The sequence below is a fragment of the Aspergillus candidus genome (genome assembly GCF_002847045.1).
Source record: "Aspergillus candidus strain CBS 102.13 unplaced genomic scaffold BDW47scaffold_9, whole genome shotgun sequence".
NCBI lineage: Eukaryota > Fungi > Ascomycota > Eurotiomycetes > Eurotiales > Aspergillaceae > Aspergillus > Aspergillus candidus.
This window is the reverse complement of record NW_020194014.1, coordinates 466,885-485,971: the sequence shown is the minus strand read 5'-3', so window position 1 is coordinate 485,971 and position 19,087 is coordinate 466,885. Positions and strand designations below refer to the sequence as shown.

Sequence of the window (19,087 nt, the reverse complement as noted above, 5' to 3'; positions counted from 1 at the left end):
TTCAGCTGGTACGCCGCGGAAAATTTACAGGCCTCGGACTTGAAGACGTTGGAAAATTTGGACAGCTAGCATGAATAGCCCACTGTGGTCACTGCGCCCACGAAGCCATTAAAAAGAAGATTTGCAGACCACCCTCTCTTTAGCTACAGTCTTGCACCCTGATAAAATAATAAGAATTGTGTTGAAGTTAAAGCAGTACTGAAGAGCATTTGTCACATTGAATAGGAATACTTACGAAGACCAACAGTCATGAGATCTTTCATCGCCGAGTGGTAATAATTGTAACAGCATCTTTGATCTGGATGGACCTTAGCACAACACTAAATTTAAATCACGTCAGTAGGCGGGCCAGCCCTATAGATCACCCCACTATATCGCCAATCTGACAGATGCGATTCCACTCAACTGAAGGTGATCAATCAAGTATTACTCCGTACACCGTATAGAAGGTATTACACCTGTATAGAAGATGCAGGTAAGTCCCCACATCACTCCGCCGCATTGGCTGGGGTGTCATGGCTGGGGTGTCATGGCTGGGGTGTCATGGCTGGGGTGTCATGGCGCGGCTCCTGCAAGTCCAGCTGTCAGCCTGGTCGGGGCCAACGCGGTTCTGGGCAGCGATGCAGCGAGCCATTATGCCTGTTGAAGTTCCCTGTCCCTTGGAGGTCATTAATATTCCGACGATGCTTGTATTTGTGTCCCGATCGTGGAATTCGGGACTCAACCATGGAGATGTGGATGACTTAGGGCAAACGTCAGTCAGCAGATTGCGGGCCGTTCTCCAAAAACACCAGACTGGCGGCATCCATCATCCTTCCATCATCATCCTGGTAATGCGTTGGCATCCCGGTCTGGGTGCGGATCGTCTTTTTTCATTCCAGAGCCATTGCGCAGGTATTACATATGGTTGAGCCTTGACCCCTCCTCTACGTCTGTTTTTTCAACCCCCGTCTTCCCCTCCTACATACCAATCCTCCTCCATGTGAATGAAGCCCCTTCATCGTCGCCCTTGAGCAGATGTAGCTTGAATCCTCTTGGGCACATTGACCCTCTACGCCATAAATATCATCGATTTGTTGGCAGTCGGTGTCGCCAGGTACTCATCCAGATCATCCCCACCTTCGTCGACTCCACCGGTCATCAAACTCTCTCGTGAGGGTAGGTGTCGCATCATCCCGACCGGCCAAACATCCCCTCCGCACCATTGGCTAACGGGGCTCTCAGACTGCAGTCACGATCGATGATCCATCGACATCATGTCCCGCGAAACCGTTGATCCCACGTCGTGTGCCTTCCTCTATCGAGGCCAGCCCCAGCCCAAGTCCGGCGTTTTACGACGCTTGGCGCAATGGATCTGGTCGGCCTGGCCCGTCGATCCCGACTCTTCTTCTCCCGCCGGCATCCACCCAGATCCTACACCCGACCCAGACGATCGCAATTATACCGTATCCACCGGACGCTGCGGAAACCCCCGGGCGGCGGCTTTGGCAACCCCGCGATATCTGCCTTCCCCGAACGACCCGCCGGTGCCGGAGGTGTCAAGCTATCCCTGTAAGGCGTGTCGGACGTGGGGTGTCGCGTGCGACCGCCAGCAACCGCACTGTTCACACTGTCTGGACCAGCAGATCCTGTGCTTCTATATCCCCCCGCCACGGAAGATGGTCAACCGGAAGAAAGCGCGGGTTGGCGTCGTGGTGTCGGATGGACAAAGTATCGGAGAAGTACCGATTGAAGGACTCAAGTAAAATGTTACATAGTATCTCGTTGAGAATATATATCCGCGGCCCGGATCTGATCCGGCCGTACTTATTCCTGGTTGTTCTCGCGATCGGAGAGGAATCCCGAACGATGCGTGATGGATCGGATCAGCGACAGCAGCGGAGCACTGTGTGCCGCACCCCACCACGCCTCACCGGTTTTTTGAGACTATATCATCTGTTTATGGGTAGCTGAGTTGGTTGCGGGGTGATTTATTCTAGTATCCGGTTTCCCCGCCCCATACACCCCAGACGGCAGTCAAATCTTCTCTCATCACTCACTCAGACATGGAGGCAGAATACCTCCGCCTCGCGGATACCATCCGCACCAAAGCAGGTGTTCACAATAAACCACGACTCCTGGTCGCCGTGGCCGGTATTCCCGGGTCAGGCAAGACGACGACGGCGTCTGCCGTGGCCCAGCGTCTCAACTCGGGCCCGTTCCCCATTCGCACCGTGCTCGTCCCCATGGACGGCTTCCACCTACCACGGTCCACCCTCGACCGACTCCCAAACCGGGAAGAGGCATACATCCGGCGCGGTGCGCCCTGGACCTTTGACGCCACGCGCTTTCTTGCTTTCGTCCATGAACTACGACACTGGGCGGACCAGGACCACACCTCTACTGACAACTCCCCCACACTCTACGCGCCGTCATTCGACCACGAGTCCAAAGACCCCGTCGAGAACGGCATCGCCATCACAGACGACACCACGATCCTCATCCTCGAAGGGAATTACGTTCTCCTAGACGAGCCGCAGTGGCGCGAGGTTGCACCCCGCATGGACCTGCGCGTCCTCGTGGACGCAGACCCCAGCGAGGCCAGAGACCGCATCGCCCGGCGGCACGTCCAGGTGGGTATTGAAGAGACCCTGGCCGACGCGTACCATCGCGCCGACAGCAACGACTGTCTAAATGCGCGGACGATCCGAGAGAAGCTGATCCCCCCGGATATTGTGGTGCAGAGTGTGGCGGAGCCGATATAGGCATATTAGCTTCAATCAATTGTTTTACATGCCACTATCTATCTCACACACCACACCTCCCGTCCGCGAATCACTCCTTAATCTGCTGCTTGTGGAAGACGCCTACGTCTGTTAGAGCAGGCTCTGCAAACCATCGACTGTCCACTCACCCGGAATCTCAGGCATCCAGCTCGCCCTCGAGCGACAAAAGAATTCCCCTTTGGGCGGCAACGCCTCGGGATCATCCAACGACCCGACACAGATATATCGGAACCGGTCCTTGACGGCGTCCTGCATACTCAGCAAAACCACAACATCAACCTCAATGGCTATGATCAACCCACCCCATACTCCCAGATGAAACTCCCACACGTGTCACAGAACGCGCGGTGCACGGCGCCCTCGTCACTTGAGACGTGCTCCTTGGGCGTGCCCTTTGTGATGCTCACGGCGTCTTTGGAGACTTTTGCTGTTAGGCCGTAGTTTGTCCCGAATGCTTTCTACGCAGGTCAGCTTCGTTGTTAGGTTGGATAAATGGAAGAGGAAAGACCTTGCAGTTCCGACAGTGGCAGAGGGAGGTGCGGGCGTCGTCGGGGGAGGCCAGCGTGAGCCGGTACTCGATGTTGCGACAGAAGCAGGATCCGGGATAAGAAGGCATCTTGTCGATACTTTTTACTATAACTGTTTACAGGGTGCACACTGGCTTGTGGTATACTCATTTATGTCGGGTTCAGCTATTAGAGTATATATGGTGACGTCATGTCAGACTGTGGGGCATTATGTCAGTGTGATCTGATCGAGATCGATCACTCTACTCTACTCCCCTTCGTACACCGTCATAATTAATATCTAGAATAGACCCCCAATGTCCATCATATCCAGAATGGCTACTAAGAAGCAAGCCGTCGTCTCCTCCCTCATCTTCCGCTTCCCAAACGGCCCCACCAACCCCGAAGTCGCGCTCTTCCAACGCAGCGCCAAAGTCCGCACTTACCAGTCCGTATACCCCTCCCCCAGGTCACCACCATGAGCACGCACCCTCGCACGATTCTCACATACCCTCCTCCCGGTCTAGACACCACCTCGCCCCAATAGCAGGCAGCATCGAGCCCACCGATCCCGACGCCCTCTCCGCGGCATGGCGCGAATTAGCCGAGGAAACAACGCTGAGCCCGATTACCCTCTCGCACTGGCGCACAGGGAAGCCCTTCACCTTCCGCGACGACTCTGTAGGACGCGAATGGACCGTTCACCCATTCGCATTCACCCTCCGCACTGACGCCACCGCCAGAGCCATCCACACAGACTGGGAGGCCGAAACCTGGCGGTGGTATAACGCACAGGAGGTCCTAACCGACACGACGCTGCAGACTGTGCCGCGACTGCGCGATACCCTCCGCCGCACGTGGTTCGAGGGCCAACTGGGCGCTCGCGCAGGAGGCGTACTCGCGTGTGGTCTGGACCGGCTAAAGACAGACCACGAGAGCGGGGCGCACGAGCTGGCCGCCGTGGCGCTGACTGTGTTCCGCGATGTGTTGATCGAGATGGCGCGCGAGCGGCGCGATCCACTGGCGGAGTGGGCGAGTATACGCATGACTGCGTGGCATGTTGTGAAGAACGGTCGGGAGAGTATGGGCGCTGCGACGTTGAATGCGCTGTTGGCTGTCGTGGCGGATATGGATGATGTGCGGCGGGAGGGGCCGGTCGGCTCATCGCTGCAGACGTGGGAGCGGATCGGTGCGGTGGTGGACTTCCATCTGCAGCGGAGGGTGGGGCACGCGGGGGGCGTGAAGGCCGCGCTGGGGGAGTATTTCCAGGCGCTGGCGGAGGAGGACGGTGAGAAGGGGAAGAAGGAGACGTTGACGGTGCTGACTATGTCGGCGAGTTCGACGATCCGGGATAGTTTGCTGGAGGCGTGGGCTGGGCTGGATGTGCCGACGTTGGAGCTGCGCGTGCTGGAGTCGCGGCCGCTGTTTGAGGGCGCAAGTCTGGCGTCGTCGCTGATGTCGCGGTTTAAGGTCGAGCAGCCAGCGGGGAAGACGCTGCGCGTGCGGCTGTACCCTGATGCTGCGGCGGCGGTGGCGGCGCGCGGGGTGGACGTCGTCTTGCTTGGGGCGGATCAGATCTCTGCGCGGAAGGGGATCTGTAATAAGACGGGGTCGCTGCCGGTTGTGTTGAGTGCGAGGGAGGTCAATCTGGCCACGCATGTGGTTGTGCTGACCCAGGCGGAGAAGATCAATGGCTGTCCGGACGTGGTCAGCGACGATGCCCCTGAGGATAATGGTCCGCCGGAGGTGGTGGACGCGTGGTGTCGGGCTGATGTCAAGGGTTTGCGTGTGCTGGAGGAGGCCATGGTGGAGAGGGACGATAGGCTGCAGCTGGATGTGCATAATGTGTACTTTGAGTGGATCCCACTGCATCTGGTGGATGCGTTTGTGTGTGAGGAGGGCGTGCTGACGGAGGAGACGCTGCGGCGGAGGACGGCCGATCTGGCTGCGTTGTATGATAGACTGTTTGGAGATCTATAGCTTAATCTGTTGACATCTGTGGGGTGGTCCTTTGTAAACCACCCATCAGTACACCAGAGATCAGTACGCAGATGCATCATGTCCGCCATGTCCGCCATGTCCGCCATCACCCCAGGACGTCACCTCTTCACCTCTGCGCGCACACACCTCACCTTTGAATACATTGTGCAAAGCCAGTCACCCTCTACAGAGCGCCTCATCATCGTGCAGTGTCCAGCCTGGGGCCTCGGCTCACGATACCTCCAACATGGACTCTCCCCCCTCGCAAACACCCACAACAACACGCTCCTCTTCTTCCACCCACGAGGAACAGACAACTCATCTCGCCCAGCAAACGTCTCCCAGATGACCAGCATGCCCGACCTCTCCACCGACCTCGACGACCTGCGCCAACATCTCCACCTCGACACTCTCCCCACCATCCTCGGCCACTCCAACGGCGGCGCCATTGCCCTCGGCTACGCAGAGACACATCCACATCGCGTGAACAAGCTGATCCTCCTCAACCACCAACTAATCGGCACTTCCGAGCGCCGCCTCCTCACCGAGCGCGCGACCCTCGCCCACGACCCGCGCTACCACGCCGCCATCGCATATTCCCCACTCCCCAGCCCCCACCCCCAAACAGACACCTCCTTCACACGCGATATCACCGCCCTCTGGCCCCTCTACTTCTATGACCCCAAGCGCTACCTCCCCACCCTCCTCTCCGCCATCGGAAACCGCGTCTTCCCGCTGTGGTGCTACACAGCCGTGTATGGATGTGATGCGGCGCTGCAGCGTCCACGGCAGATGATAGACGGGTTGGGCGCTGTGAGGGCAGATACGCTGATTATTTCTGGGAGGGACGATCTTGCTTGTGGGCCGGGTATTGCGCGGCAGACGGCGGATGGGATTCCTGGCGCTAGGGTGCTGGTCTATGAGGAGTGTGGCCATTTTCCGTGGATTGAGCAGGGGGGGAGGTTTATGGAGGATGTTCTGAGTTTTTTACGGGGTGGTTTAGTATAAAGATATCTGTATGTTGTGTTGGGTTGTTACTCTATGGTTTGAGTGGGATTTGGTTGGTTTGATATATAGTTGGATATACATATTTGGTCTGGATCTGTTCCTGGGCGAGGAGTGAAGATATTGATTGGGTGATGGGTGAGTGTAGACTTTGATTTTTCAATGATACGCTCTACAGTGAATTTGGCTTGGATAAATGTATCAACTCTCAGGACTTCCAGTATATTGGTTTCTATATAATGGCCAATATGGCAGTTCAGTAAGTTGAACCACTATCTAAGCCATATGGACAGGTTAAGACTACTAACATCATCTGACATCATCTACTTATCTACAATGATCTTGATTTTGATAACATATATTAAGGTTTCTTTTCTATATCGATTGGTCTTCAAGTTATAGTACAGCTCATGATTTTATCCTCATACTAAGCCTCGCATCAAACGACCGGATCCTGCCCGTCGCGACAAGATACTGCATCCACCCAAGCCCCATCTGCATCATTGGAGAATAAGACAACAACCCATCCACCACGTGCTTTGCCAGCGCACGAGCAGCTTCACCCTCCTCATAGCTGGTAGGCGGCTCCTCCGGTGCCCAAGCCCGCCGCGCACCAGTGGTAACCCCCCTCAACAAGCGCTCACACTCCGCACAGCGCTCCCCCCTTCCACCCCGTCTGTATCCCGACCCCGTCAGACTCAGACTCAAAACAGCCATGCCGGCAATCGAGCACGCCCCGGCCAGCGGGTATCGCAGTGCTGCGCGCAACATAGCCTCCAAGGTAACATGGAACGGGTCCTCAAACCCCATCCCACAGACAGCCGACACGGCATTCTCAGCACTCCCAACAGCAACATCACGGCGCCAGTCGAGCAAATCGCGCACAGCCATCGACACAACCGGCGCAGTGAGACCCTCGTCCCACGACGCGCGACCATAAACACTCGCATCCAGCATCGACGCCGCGCCACTAACAGCCCGCCACCGCAGCGCAGCCTCCACCGACATCTCGTCGCCGGTGCCAGGCTCATCGAAGAACGCCCCATCGAGAAGCACGCACACAGCCTCTCCATCAAGGTTAAACGCAGCGCCCAGCGCCAGCGCAATCAGCCTTATCCGCGCCTCCTCCTCCCCGCCCGCGCACCCCGCGTACTCATCAATCGTACTGGGTAGGCCTAAGTACGTCGCCTGCACGGCCTGTCTAGCCGGCATGCGGCGCGACAGCACAAGACTATACGCGCCCGCAAGGCCGTCCAGCCCAGGGTCATGTCCGCCGGGGATATCATCCAGCGGGCGACCGCGCAAACCAGCCGCTATCTTCTCCGTCCCCAGCACAGCAACGTCAGGTATGTCGGGCGCAAAGCCCGCTGTCAGTGCACGGAAAGTACTCGAGCACGACGCAGCCGAGCAAGCATATCGTGCCGCCTCGCGCGGAGACTCAATCAACGCGCGACAGTACTCGACTGCATCTGTCCAGGCAAGATCACCCAGTCCGGGGAGTCGGCCCAGCAGGGCGAGTAGGCCTGTTTCGACGGTGTGGGACTGGCTGTCTGTGGATGATACACGGTCGAGCTCGTCGCGCAGCTTGGCGACGAGCCAGGGGCTCATGGAGCCGCAGGAGGAGCGGCGGCGGGGATGGCTGCTTTGGAGTCTGTGAAGGCCGTTGAGGGTGGTGTTGGAAGTTATGGTGTTTGGGTGGGCCACGACGATGGACATCTTGTGAGCCATGTATTGCGTGTTTTTATTGTATCTGGGATGTATATGATTGTGTGGATGTATCCACTGTGGGAAAATATAGGAGGACCATATGAATCGACTGTAGTATAGTACTCTCTAACATGACCAACTCGACGAGAATTGGAGAAACGACAATATTAATATACCCTTCTGCCCAGCGATAGACTTCCTCTCCCCCATGTCGAGAAAAAGTCAGTCCAACCCACCACACTATCACCGGCAGTGAGACACACCGTCATAACCCCCGATCCCAGATCTCAGGGACCGTGTTCCTCGAACGATCTACTTCTCTCCCGACAACTCAGATCATGACGTGCTGTCAGTCCGTGGTACCAGGTCCTGACACCCCCTTCTCGGGCCCCACCAAGCTTAATCTTCGTCAGTGACGTCGACGCCACGGGGTACATCCGTTTCTTGGCCCGTTTTTTAACCAGTCTTTTGGCGGTTAATGGGGAAGGGGATACATGGTACAGCAGACGGCAGGGCCATCGCGTCGGGTTTTCTCATGTGATGGCAGGTTTATTTCCTAGCGATGTCGAGTTGACTTTTGGAAACCACGAAAACGGAAAGTATTTTTAATACTTTGTGATCATTGCTCGGCCGAGGTCGATCCATGGTTCGATGTTACTTTTTATGATTCCTGGGCTTGGACGATCCGGTCCTCTGGGACAGGGAATAGGAAGTATATATACATCCTTCTCTTAGGGTTGGTTATCAGAGAGGATGTAGCTATCGCCACGGAGAAAAACCCGCACCGTCGACTTGGGGTCCTGTCGTGACGATCACTATTCTGCTGGGGAGATGGATGCTTTACCCTGGATATCATCACTGGGTTGGGTTATTATACATGGGTTGGTAGATCCATAGGTTAGGGTTGGGTATCATCTTGGATTGATCTCCACTCCTAGCTCTGGTGGGAGATATTGCTCGATCTGGATTTGAATCGATAATGTCATTGTCAGATTCTTCCGTATACTGATCTTTAGGTGATTTATAAAGCTATAAATCTAGAGATGAACATTCCACTTATTGAGCAGGCCCAGCGAAGGAATGACGGATTGTCGATCTATAACTATACAGACAGGGAAATGCATCTTTGCTGCATGGTTTAATAATTGTGGAGCAACACTTAAAGTGAACCTATTTGATACTTTTGAAGAATATTATTGAAAACATAAAGGTCGCATGTGGCATGTAAAGCGAAACAAACTGTGGATAACTACAAGATCAGCCCACAATGATATGACCAACCGATCTACTCCTACACCTCAGTTTATACTCCAATCATCCAAACAAATGTACATTATTAACAGCTAATTCCCAAACCAAACATCTCAACTATCGGTATCTCAAAGCAAAAAAAGAGCAAAAAACGCCCCCAGCCAATCCTCATCAATCATACTAGTATGTAAGTTCAACACTCCCGCACACGGGCCTGACGCTTCGCGGTTCCAATATGCGTGTTGTGCACCTTAGTCGCGAACTTCAGACTCGTCAATGTCTCGCCCATGTGAGCCTGCAGCGGGCTGACCATGACGAACATGAGGGTCTTGGAGTTGCCGCCTAGGGAGAATTGGAGGAGATATGTCAACTGCGACAGTTAGTGGTGTTTCTTCAAATCGCCAAGGATGGAGAGAGAGGGACATACCTTGCTGTTCCGGTACGGAATGTGTCCGCCGTCTTTGCCCTGTCCTAGGGCTGCGATCACATCGCCCAAACTGCTGAGGCTGCGGTTGATGTTCTGCGTTTCCCTCAGTCGCTCGCCCGTCGCCTGGCTCTGGCTCAGTCGCTCGCTACCCGCCAGATCGACCAGGTTGAGGGTTCCCTCGCTGCGCTCGCCGGTGATGTGGTTCTCGCCGATCAGCTTGAGAATGAAGACCGAGTGCGACCGCGACGACCGCTCGTTCGCCTTCGTCGCTGCCACCGACCGGTTCGCGGCCGCGCGCTTGAGGATGGTCTCCACCATCTCGGGGGAGTCCAGCCGCACGGTGTTCACGTCGGTGATGATCGTCTTGCCCCGCTGCATGTCGTGGCGGATCTCGTGCCTCTTTTTGTCGAGCTCGTCCGGATTGCCCAGCAGGTCGTTCAGGTTCTCGTTGTACACCTCGACGAAGTTGCCTTCCATGGTGTATCGCCAGCCCTTGTCTTGCAGGCCCGTCGCCGTTTCGTAGATCTGGTGCACCGCCCGCGGGATCATGCCGTCCAGCGAGGACATCGTGTACGTTTTGCCACTGCCCGTCTGGCCGTAGCAGAAGATGCACACGTTGTACCCGTCCAATGCGCTCTGGACCAGCTGACTGATCTCGTCAAACACCTCGGCGTTCTGCGTGCTGGGGGCGAACACCCGGTCGAACGAGAAGACATTAGTCTTGCGGGACACTGTCCCGAGACTGCTCTTCTCCTCCGGCCCCATGAGGCTGATTTCCTTGCAGTCTTCTGAGTCGTCGGGAAACTGGATCTGCGCTATGTCTGTCACGGGCTCGCTGCGGAGCGAGGGACGCACGCGGCAGAACACGCGGATATTGCCCTTAAGCTCCTGCACCTGGTTGTGGAGCTTCCTGCGCAGGGTTTCCTCCTTGCGCAACTGGTCCTTGGTCGCGTTGGTTTCCGCCACGGCGTCCATCATTCGCTGGTTGATCTGCTCGAAAGCCTGAGATTGCTCCTCGCGTCCCGACTCCAGGAACTCGATCCGGGCTTTGAGTGCCCGGATGGACGATTCCAGCGTCACACTGTTGCTGCTGGCCGTGTCCAGGTTGTGTCGGAGATCCTGGGTGCCCTTTCGTTCGCGGTCCAGCGCGTCCCGTAGGCCTTGCACGTCGGTCTGGAGGGCGGCAAATTCCCGCTCTTTCGCCTGCAATTCGATCTGAGACCGTTGTGCGTCCATCGCGGTCTGGGAGTTGAGCTGGTTGATCTCCCGGAGTCGAGCCGCCCTTTCGTTGTCCAATTCTTCCTCAAGCTGTCGCTTGAGTTGCCTCATATGTTCGTCGTGTTGTCGGGCCTGAGCATCCTGTTCATTTCTGGCCTCTTGTCTCGCAGTTTCCACGTCCACTCGATAGCGCTTATTCATGTCGTCGAGGGAGATTTCATGATTCCTCTCTGCGCTTCTCAAGGCCTCTTCGGCGGCAGCTAGGCGGACCTTCATGGACTCCAACTCCACCCGGAGACGAAGGTTCTGTTCGGAGGCCTCCGATTTGGCCTCTTCCAATTCATTGACTGCGGTTCTGTCAGCGGATTGGTCTTCCGCAGGTCGCGTCTATTCCCTACCTCGTGATTTATAGAGCTCCACCGTTTCCTTCAGACCGAAGCTTTCCTGTCCCGCTTGGCTCACCCCGGAGATGATTTTCTTATAGAATTCTTCCATGGTTTTTTCGCGGGATTCCTGGTCCCAATCTGCACCTGGGAATAAGTTAAATCCGGTGGTCGTGGACTCTTTGGTCAAAAAATGGGGAACAGGAGGAGGCTTTCGCGAAGATCGCCTTGATGGGGACATGAGTCTGCAGGGAGGGGGTATGGTTGGGGTGGTTGTAGTGGGGTCTGGGCTCAGGGGTCTGGGGCTATCGCAAACAGCAGAGCATTTGGGGTCCGGGGAGTTGCAGTGCGATGGGTTCAGTGCTGAATGGTCCATCGCGCAAGACTTCACCTGAGAATGCTCGGGTCTACATGGGATTGTCTCACGCGACTTGCCGCTCGTGCCACCATTTGACCGTGACCATGGGACCAAGGAGGGTGGAAAAAACATAGCAAATGAGAATGGTTGCCTACCCTTTCGTTTGCCCAGCACGCTTGTACTATCTTCCTCCTGATGGGTATCCAATGAAGTGGCCGGTCGAGGTATCGAGGGTCCGTTGGGCTTTCGAGCACCGGCGAGGGAGGAGTGTGGACGGGGCATGCCGGTGTTGGATCGCGAACCGGGACCGACGGTGGAAGCGAATCCTTTCGTGCGCGAAGCGGTCGAGGCAGATCTACCCAGCGTAGAGGAAGCGTACGAGTTGGCCCGGTTGTGTACCTTACCGGAGGCTGCGCGCGAGATCGTCGTTCCGGTTGTCTTGGTCGGTTCCGGGGCGTGTGTGGTACTTCTGGTGCGGTTGGGAGCTGTCCTCGTCAGCCATGAACGCTAACAGTATAGACAGTATACATACGCGCCATCCCTGATACCTTGCCGGCAATAGAACCGGGAGGAGCAATTCCCGAACGAGAGTTGGCCAGAGCCGATGTCATCTCCTTTAACCCGCCCCCGACCTTGGGGATGCGAGACCTTGTCGGACTCGGAGGCTGCGCCTAGAACAGACGTCAGTATCAACCATTGAAGCATAACATGTGCAGAGATATACCGAGCTCGCGTTCTCCATGATGGCAGTGTGGATGCGATAGGAGTAGCAAAGGTAGAGATCCGTCGGTACCTGGGTCTTGGAAAGGAGGAAGAGCAAGAAAACAACAGAGGCCACGGTGGGGAAAAGAGGGGGGGAAGTGGACTAGATCAAGCAAGATAAGGCTAACAGGGAAGAAAACTGCAACATATCAGTGAGGGGGCGACCGCTGTCGTCAACATGTGTGCAGTCAAGTCCAGATCGATGGATGAAGCCGGTGATGCTGATTATTATTGCCGATCCGCCGTTTCCGCAGCAACAAAGGCGGTAAACAATTACAGCTGACTCATCTGGATAGTCTGCATTACGCTAGTCCCAAAGGGGCAATGGTGGGGATTCACGACACCTGAAACGTCAGGCCAGCCATCGTTGCCGCATTCAGGCCGCCAAGCTTCACTTTCTCCACTCTCATCTTCATTGAAGCTACAACTCCCTAAGCTCTCTCTCCATTCTGTCCTCTCAATTACTCCATTCCCGTGTCATTCTTACACCGTTTCACTCTCCCTTTCTCCATTGTCTTGTCTGTTTGTTGTTACACCTTCCTCCGGGATGTCTGGTCGCTTTGTCCGTTCCTCCAAGTACCGTGAGCCTCTCTCTTCCTCCCCTCCGTTGCCCGCCAATCTGACAGGTATCAATCACTAGGACACGTCTTCGGGCGGTCGACGAGAAAGGTAGGATCTCCCCTCCCTTTTCCCGGTACCGCCATGCGGATTGCTGATGATCAACCAGGATCAATGCTATGATAACCTCCGGGTGTCCAGAAATGCCTGGGATAGCAACCTCGTCAAGGTTCGTCCCCCTGCCCCGTCCCACCCCGTCCCGCCCCTGAGTCGCCCTCCCAAACAACCGAAATCTAACCTTCGACAAGGCGAACCCCCACTACCTTTCCGTGAACTGGGAAGCCGGTGGTGGTGGTGCTTTCGCTGTCATTCCTCTTACCGAGCGTGGCAAGCTGCCCGAGCGCATTCCCCTCTTCCGCGGTCACACCGCTGCTGTCCTGGATACCGACTGGTGGGTTGAACATAATCCGTGGAAGGATCACACGTGCCAACACTGTTAGGAATCCGTTCAACGATGATTTGGTTGCGTCTGCCTCGGACGATGGCAAGGTATGTCAATCTAAAGTCGTGGGTATGGGCGATCTGTTAACTAATGACACCGCTAGGTCCTTCTATGGCGAGTACCGGACAACTTTACTGTGCGCCCCGACGTCGACGCCGATGACATCCGCGATGTTGCCCCGGTGGGCAAGCTGAGCGGTCACCCGAAGTAAGCTCAAAGTCCTACCGTTCCTGCATGGCCATGACCCTGTCCGAGACAACTAACCAGCGCAGGAAAATTGGTCACCTCCTCTTCAACCCCGCGGCGGAGAACATCCTAGCAACAGCATCCGGCGACTTCACCATCAAGGTCTGGGATGTCGAAGCTCAAGCCCCCAAGCTCACCTTAAACGTGGGTGATGCCATTCAGTCGCAATCCTGGAGCGCCAATGGCTCCCTCATGGTGACGACGTCGCGCGACAAGAAGCTGCGGATTTGGGATGTGCGTCAGGAGCGTCCCGCACACGAGGCCCAGGGACACACGGGGGCCAAGAACAGCCGTACCGTGTGGCTGGGTGAGCGCGACCGGATCGCGACCACTGGGTTCTCCAAGATGAGTGACCGCCAGCTGGCCTTGTGGGATATCCGCGCTCCCCACGAGCCGATCAATGGGTTCAAGACCCTCGACTCCATCTCTGGTGTTTGCATGCCGTTCTGGGATGAAGGCACGCAGTGCCTGTACCTCGCAGGCAGAGGGTAAGCAACAGTGACCCCGCTGGTTGTTGGGTCTGCTAATATGGTGCAGTGACGGCAACATCCGCTACTTTGAGCTCGAGAACGACAAGTTCGAATACCTCTCCGAATACAAGTCGGGCGATCCCCAGCGCGGTGTCGCCTTCATCCCCAAACGTGGGGTCAACACGCATGACAACGAGGTGGCCCGCGCGTTCAAGACCGTCAACGACTCGTACATCGAGCCGGTCTCGTTCATTGTGCCCCGCCGGTCCGAGAACTTCCAGGATGACATCTACCCGCCGACCATTGGCCTCAAGCCCGCCATGGGCCCGTCGGAGTGGTTTGGAGGCAAGGAAGCCATCCCTCCCAAGGTGTCCATGGCCAGTCTCTTTGAGGACGAGGGTCTGAAGGAAGTCACTGGTGTGCAAGACAAACCGACCGCCACGATGGGTGCCCCCGAGCCCAAACCCGCGGCGGAGCCTAAGCCCGCCGAACCGACGCCCGTCAAGAAGGCCCCTGAGCCTGTTCCCGAGCCGACTCCCGTCGCGATGGTCAGGCCGGAGCCGTCTATGAAGGAGCAGGGCGCCTCGATGGCGGCCATGGTTAACAAGTTCGCTGATAAGGAGGAAGAGGCCGAGCCCGTCCAGGTGGATACCAGCTTCGACGAGGTTCCCAAGCCCGCTTCGCGGTCTAACACCACCTCCCCTGCCATCAAGATTACCCCGTGGCACCAGACGGAGAAGGCTACTCCCAGTCATGTAGGTGACCCCCTACTCCTTCGTCAATGACATCTGCTGACTTATCCAGACCCCCACGGCCGACCGCTCCCCAGCCCCCAGCACCCCAACCGTTGGTACTCCCAGCAGCGCCACGGGGCCGACACTGCCCGCCAGCAGCGCCATCCCGACCGACACGGTGCAGCGCGAGATCGGAGCGATCAAGGACTTGATCGCGGAGCAGACCAAGACGATTGCCACGCAGGCGCAGCAGGTGCAGAACCTGACCACGGAGATCGAGTCGCTCAAGGCCAAGCTGGGCTAGCCGTCGATGTGACTCCGCAGCAGCGCCCCCCTGTACGTAGACCTGTGTATTGTAATTATTTTCGATCGTTTGCGCGGTAGAACATCGTCTTTCCTTCTTGTTTCTTCTTGATGTCCATAGCTTTCCTTGACCTGTTTTGGCCACGGTTTGATTGTCTGTTCGTGTCAATAGTATATGTACATCCATACTCGATGTACATTCTAAACCCCGACTTATCATGTAGTGTAACCTGATCAAGCATTTCAGCATGGCCCCCGTTCCGTCCCACAGTCTTCCACCAGGCCACAAAATTGGAATGTTCCACAGCACATCACAGCCTCGTTGGCGATTCGCACTCTGGCATCAGTAGGCGTCAACCCCACACCCGTCCACCGTTTGACGCTGCCACGGCTCGCGACAGTTGATCCAAAATCAATCCAGTCCAATGAAGCATGAGCTAGTACCAACAACTGCGGCGCTAATGTACGTAAAGTCTCCATAACAACAGGAGCGCCTGCATCTCAAACATACCAATTGTGACGTGGCTCGAGTGAGACTTGTTCTCACTATGACCGGCGTAGTGCATATAATAGTGGTGGTGTATAAATTCAGGCTCCGTCACCTTCGTCGCTACAGTGGATGTAGAAACAGTGATTGCAATCAGTTAAATGCTCGAGCTGACTTTGCAAATACTGGTTCTTTTCTGATCCTTTATAGAAGTTGTCCAATCCCACAACTTCTTCAATATCGTCAAATTAGATTATTTTCAACGGCCCTTCCCACCGAATACACAAAAATCCATCAAATACAAAACAACTTCAACTCCCTATCACAGAATAACCCACAGGGTACCATATCAACCACTATACCATGGAGGGAGTCTTTGGCCGGTATGCCCCACTCCCTCAAGCCTGTCTTTTCAGTTTCAGAATTCTCAAAGCTCCTTCTAGCTACATCACTTCCCCTCTATTTACCTTCCAAATCGGACCAGAGAAGAAAGAATTTACCGTGCATTCACAGCCTCTGGCGCAACTTTCAGATGTCCTTGATAAGCTCATGAATGGTAAATTGGTGGAGGCAAAGACCAAAAGTGTGGATTGGTCGGATGTCGACGAGGATAGTTTCGTGAGGCTCTGCGAGTATGCTTACTTGCAAGACTATACACCCCCATCTCCTCTCGGGGTAGGTGTGTGTTTCGAAGACACGCAGACAGGACTTTTTGAGCAGCCGGATGTGGTTGATGAGGTGCTATCTGCTGCCAAGCCTGAGCCTGAGCCTGAGCCTGAGTCTGAGTCTGAGTCTGTGGGGGGATCTTTTTCAAGCCGACCAAAAACCGAGTTTGCTCAATTATCCGCTAAAGAAAGGAAGCGCAGAAGTCGCGAACAGAGATTATCTTTACAGAAGCCGCGAAAGCCCGCATCTCCAGTAGTCGAAGACTTGCTACCATACAAAGAAAAGAGCATTTGGACAAGCCATCTGAAAGACTGCTTCTCACCACTAGCCGTGGACGTTACCAACAACAGCTCACACCAGGCCCGAGAAGCTCGTTTCTCCCCACAAGCAAACACAAAAGACCAGGACTTCACACCTGTCTTCCTAGGCCACGCACGGCTATACCTCCTAGCCCATAAATACATGATCTACCCCCTCTGCGACTTGGCACTCTCCAAAATGGCACAGACCCTTGATATTTTCACCCTGTACCGGCAGAGCGTGCCGGCGGTTCTTGAGCTTGTGCGGTTCGTGTACGCCGAGACAGGGCGCTTTGCTTTTGCGACTGGCCGCCTGCGCACCCTTATCACATCCTACATGGTGTCTGCCCTTGGGCAGCTCGGCGACGATACAACATTCGAGGCGCTGTTGGAGGATGGAGGCGATTTTGTTTCTGACTTTTGGCGTGCGGTTTGGAAGGCTGGTTGAAAATGATTGCTTCTAAAACGCTTGTATTGGCTTCGAAAACACATTTGTTATATAAAAAGCAACTTATCAGCCAAACGAGCAAAGATGGAATATGTGTGGCACATTCCGTAGGTTATTCCGGAACTCTATCTTATGCTCTAACGACCTGCCCGTTCCCGGTATGGCAGACAAAGCAGAGATATCACACCTCTTAGCAGAACCTTGTCTGTTATTGTGGTATAATGACTGATCAATGGACCCTAGGAATGCATTGATACTGCATGACGTGGTTTATTAGAGGCATAGTTGTCCGGGCGCAGTTGGACTTGGTGAACACATGAATATATAATGCGGAGATAGTGCACGCAATCTTCAATTCAATTTTCTATGAAGTTACAATCTTCTATGGACTCAAGGATAGCCGAAAAAGCACAAAATAGACATTAATAAAAACAAAGCATAGAATCATCATTTGACTGTTTCCACCAGTATTTTCCCATGCATATAACTACATATATAGAGGTGTCTTGATGTATGTTGAGCTACCGCTAAACAGTGGGTCTTGTGAACTGATGGCGTACAGAAACACGAACCTAATTATGACGGTACAGAAGCCAAACAAATTGATTATCTTAACATATAACTGCAGACCCTTGCGGATTTTGACAGATTCCAAACGGTGACCTTAGACCCGTCGAGACCTCGTTCAACGTCCCGAGTGGACGAATTCGGCGCTGGCACTTGTTCCAACCCCAATCCGGAACAAATTTCCGAACGCAATGCTGCGCTTCTAAACCTCAGGTGTAATGTCAGAGGTGTGGATGATAGACAACGGGGCCCTGGAAAAATGGTGTCTGCTTTGAATCTGGGGCCGGCCTCCTAGAGTTAGGGCTTGGCTGGGTCTAAGGCGTAGGGGTATACATCTAAAGAGCTGAAACGATAGTGTTTTGATTGTTTCAACCAAAGCCAGTATATTCCAATATTCAAGGTTGATGCACTAGCTGTCGACAGGCATTGGTGTTGCCCGGCAACACTGACAATGCCGCAGATGATATGACAATCTGAGTCTCCATCTGTGTCTGGCAACTCCGATGCTCAAGACTGTCTACCTTATTCACCTCTGCCCTGACTACTCTGTTCACACGCCATGTCAAACGAAACAGAGAATCTCTATCGCACATATCAGCAGGGGCTTGATGATATAAAAGCTAGTATCACGAGCACCACAACTGACCAAATTGATACACGCCAGGCCGAAAAAGCAGGTATCAAACAACACAGGATATCACTCAACCAAGACGAAAACAGACCCCAATACTTCATCCCATTCGACCAGATCATCCCACTATCAGATTTAAACTATCCAACCTTTCAGGCCGATTCCAACTTCTACGCGAGAAGCCTCCACGGGTACATCAAGAATCTCTTCACCGAAGTATACCAAGACGAATACCCCGTTCAGCCGGGCATTTGCTATGTGCCGTATATCTTCACTCTCTACTCAACAGATAGAATGCCCATACTAACCTCTTCAGATGGGGCGATCTACCCGTCGAAGAGCTACTCGAAATCGACCGTTACTGGAGCGTGTCTCTCACAGCCTCTGCGACGGGACGTCCAAGACGACCTCATATCAAATGTCTCATGTCCGATGACATCTTCGAGGGCGACGATCGACTTAATCGCGGTGAAATCATAACCATGATTCATCTTATCAAAGCGCGGCTTGAACCCCCATATACTACCGAACCGGTAAGTCGCTTGCCTTCTAGGAGACTTGCCTCCATTAATGATTTATACGACCAGGTCCTGATCTTCTCTGTCATGTATCCGCATCATCTGCGTGTCCTGGAGGCGTCGTACAATGGTGAGAACCTCGTAGTGGGAAAGACGCCCTTGTATGATATGGCAACGTATAATTATGCATTGTTGGTGTCCCTGGCAAAATGGTGGTTGGGATATCCAGTTCTTGGAGCCCCGTAAAGGCGTTGCACGTGGAAAGGCATACCATAGTTGCTATACTAGATCTTTCT

At 54.6% G+C, this 19,087-nt stretch overlaps 9 protein-coding genes across 9 annotated transcripts; 6 read left to right on the top strand and 3 right to left on the bottom strand.

Annotated features, from left to right (window-relative positions):
* The first annotated feature begins 1,051 nt into the window (after window positions 1-1,051).
* On the top strand, window positions 1,052-1,895 carry BDW47DRAFT_94039 (Zn(II)2Cys6 transcription factor domain-containing protein). The gene is made up of 2 exons (XM_024820265.1): window positions 1,052-1,158; window positions 1,225-1,895. Exon 2 carries the CDS (start codon window positions 1,257-1,259, stop codon window positions 1,743-1,745), a length of 489 nt encoding a protein of 162 aa, XP_024674323.1. The 5' UTR covers window positions 1,052-1,158; window positions 1,225-1,256; the 3' UTR covers window positions 1,746-1,895.
* On the top strand, window positions 1,896-2,980 carry BDW47DRAFT_94035 (phosphoribulokinase/uridine kinase family protein). Its single transcript, XM_024820264.1, has one exon. It carries the CDS (start codon window positions 2,046-2,048, stop codon window positions 2,742-2,744), a length of 699 nt encoding a protein of 232 aa, XP_024674322.1. The 5' UTR covers window positions 1,896-2,045; the 3' UTR covers window positions 2,745-2,980.
* BDW47DRAFT_94023 (GFA family protein) lies at window positions 2,800-3,446 on the bottom strand. Its single transcript, XM_024820263.1, has 3 exons — window positions 3,274-3,446; window positions 3,068-3,223; window positions 2,800-3,014 (listed from the first exon to the last, which is right to left on the bottom strand). The coding sequence occupies exons 1-3, from the start codon at window positions 3,379-3,381 to the stop codon at window positions 2,856-2,858; spliced, it is 423 nt and encodes a 140-aa protein (XP_024674321.1). The 5' UTR covers window positions 3,382-3,446; the 3' UTR covers window positions 2,800-2,855.
* Window positions 3,447-3,606: 160 nt separating this feature from the next.
* On the top strand, window positions 3,607-5,251 carry BDW47DRAFT_116084 (translation initiation factor eIF-2B subunit family protein; the record flags this gene model as incomplete). The annotated part of the gene is made up of 2 exons (XM_024814883.1): window positions 3,607-3,719; window positions 3,799-5,251. The coding sequence occupies 2 exons, from the start codon at window positions 3,607-3,609 to the stop codon at window positions 5,249-5,251; spliced, it is 1,566 nt and encodes a 521-aa protein (XP_024674320.1).
* An 87-nt stretch (window positions 5,252-5,338) lies between these two features.
* BDW47DRAFT_135109 (alpha/beta fold hydrolase) lies at window positions 5,339-6,555 on the top strand (the record flags this gene model as incomplete). Its single annotated transcript, XM_024818247.1, has 1 exon — window positions 5,339-6,555. The coding sequence occupies one exon, from the start codon at window positions 5,339-5,341 to the stop codon at window positions 6,257-6,259; it is 921 nt and encodes a 306-aa protein (XP_024674319.1). The 3' UTR covers window positions 6,260-6,555.
* Window positions 6,556-6,664: 109 nt separating this feature from the next.
* Window positions 6,665-8,073, bottom strand: BDW47DRAFT_135107 (uncharacterized protein; the record flags this gene model as incomplete). The annotated part of the gene is made up of 1 exon (XM_024818246.1): window positions 6,665-8,073. The coding sequence occupies exon 1, from the start codon at window positions 7,982-7,984 to the stop codon at window positions 6,665-6,667; it is 1,320 nt and encodes a 439-aa protein (XP_024674318.1). The 5' UTR covers window positions 7,985-8,073.
* Window positions 8,074-9,284: 1,211 nt separating this feature from the next.
* BDW47DRAFT_101754 (putative kinesin family protein (KlpA)) lies at window positions 9,285-12,535 on the bottom strand. The gene is made up of 6 exons (XM_024811726.1): window positions 12,325-12,535; window positions 12,133-12,271; window positions 11,756-12,085; window positions 11,258-11,383; window positions 9,642-11,206; window positions 9,285-9,584 (listed from the first exon to the last, which is right to left on the bottom strand). Exons 1-6 carry the CDS (start codon window positions 12,340-12,342, stop codon window positions 9,408-9,410), a joined length of 2,355 nt encoding a protein of 784 aa, XP_024674317.1. The 5' UTR covers window positions 12,343-12,535; the 3' UTR covers window positions 9,285-9,407.
* Window positions 12,536-12,785: 250 nt separating this feature from the next.
* Window positions 12,786-15,374, top strand: BDW47DRAFT_101752 (coronin). The gene is made up of 9 exons (XM_024811725.1): window positions 12,786-12,943; window positions 13,003-13,031; window positions 13,090-13,149; window positions 13,229-13,371; window positions 13,421-13,469; window positions 13,526-13,629; window positions 13,695-14,156; window positions 14,206-14,893; window positions 14,943-15,374. Exons 1-9 carry the CDS (start codon window positions 12,910-12,912, stop codon window positions 15,174-15,176), a joined length of 1,803 nt encoding a protein of 600 aa, XP_024674316.1. The 5' UTR covers window positions 12,786-12,909; the 3' UTR covers window positions 15,177-15,374.
* A 1,452-nt stretch (window positions 15,375-16,826) lies between these two features.
* BDW47DRAFT_123801 (uncharacterized protein) lies at window positions 16,827-19,037 on the top strand (the record flags this gene model as incomplete). Its single annotated transcript, XM_024816126.1, has 4 exons — window positions 16,827-17,057; window positions 18,430-18,536; window positions 18,590-18,806; window positions 18,861-19,037. The coding sequence occupies 4 exons, from the start codon at window positions 16,827-16,829 to the stop codon at window positions 19,035-19,037; spliced, it is 732 nt and encodes a 243-aa protein (XP_024674315.1).
* Window positions 19,038-19,087: the final 50 nt, after the last annotated feature.

Excerpts from the sequence above, each read along its gene's own strand:
- BDW47DRAFT_94035 (XM_024820264.1), top strand. The coding sequence starts at position 2,046 with ATGGAGGCAGAATACCTCCGCCTCGCGGATACCATCCGCACCAAAGCA.
- BDW47DRAFT_101752 (XM_024811725.1), top strand. The coding sequence starts at position 12,910 with ATGTCTGGTCGCTTTGTCCGTTCCTCCAAGTACC. Across the intron at positions 13,032-13,089 it reads TCGGGCGGTCGACGAGAAAG|GATCAATGCTATGATAACCT; the intron begins GTAGGATCTCCC and ends ATGATCAACCAG. Across the intron at positions 14,157-14,205 it reads CTGTACCTCGCAGGCAGAGG|TGACGGCAACATCCGCTACT; the intron begins GTAAGCAACAGT and ends AATATGGTGCAG.
- BDW47DRAFT_94023 (XM_024820263.1), bottom strand. The coding sequence starts at position 3,381 with ATGCCTTCTTATCCCGGATCCTGCTTCTGTCGCAACATCGAGTACCGG. Across the intron at positions 3,224-3,273 it reads GCCACTGTCGGAACTGCAAG|AAAGCATTCGGGACAAACTA; the intron begins GTCTTTCCTCTT and ends TGACCTGCGTAG. Across the intron at positions 3,015-3,067 it reads GTTTCATCTGGGAGTATGGG|GACGCCGTCAAGGACCGGTT; the intron begins GTGGGTTGATCA and ends CTGAGTATGCAG.
- BDW47DRAFT_94039 (XM_024820265.1), top strand. The coding sequence starts at position 1,257 with ATGTCCCGCGAAACCGTTGATCCCACGTCGTGTGCCTTCCTCTATCGA.
- BDW47DRAFT_101754 (XM_024811726.1), bottom strand. Across the intron at positions 11,384-11,755 it reads CGTGCTGGGCAAACGAAAGG|ATTGGGACCAGGAATCCCGC; the intron begins GTAGGCAACCAT and ends TCCCAGGTGCAG. Across the intron at positions 9,585-9,641 it reads TTCCGTACCGGAACAGCAAG|TTGACATATCTCCTCCAATT; the intron begins GTATGTCCCTCT and ends TAACTGTCGCAG.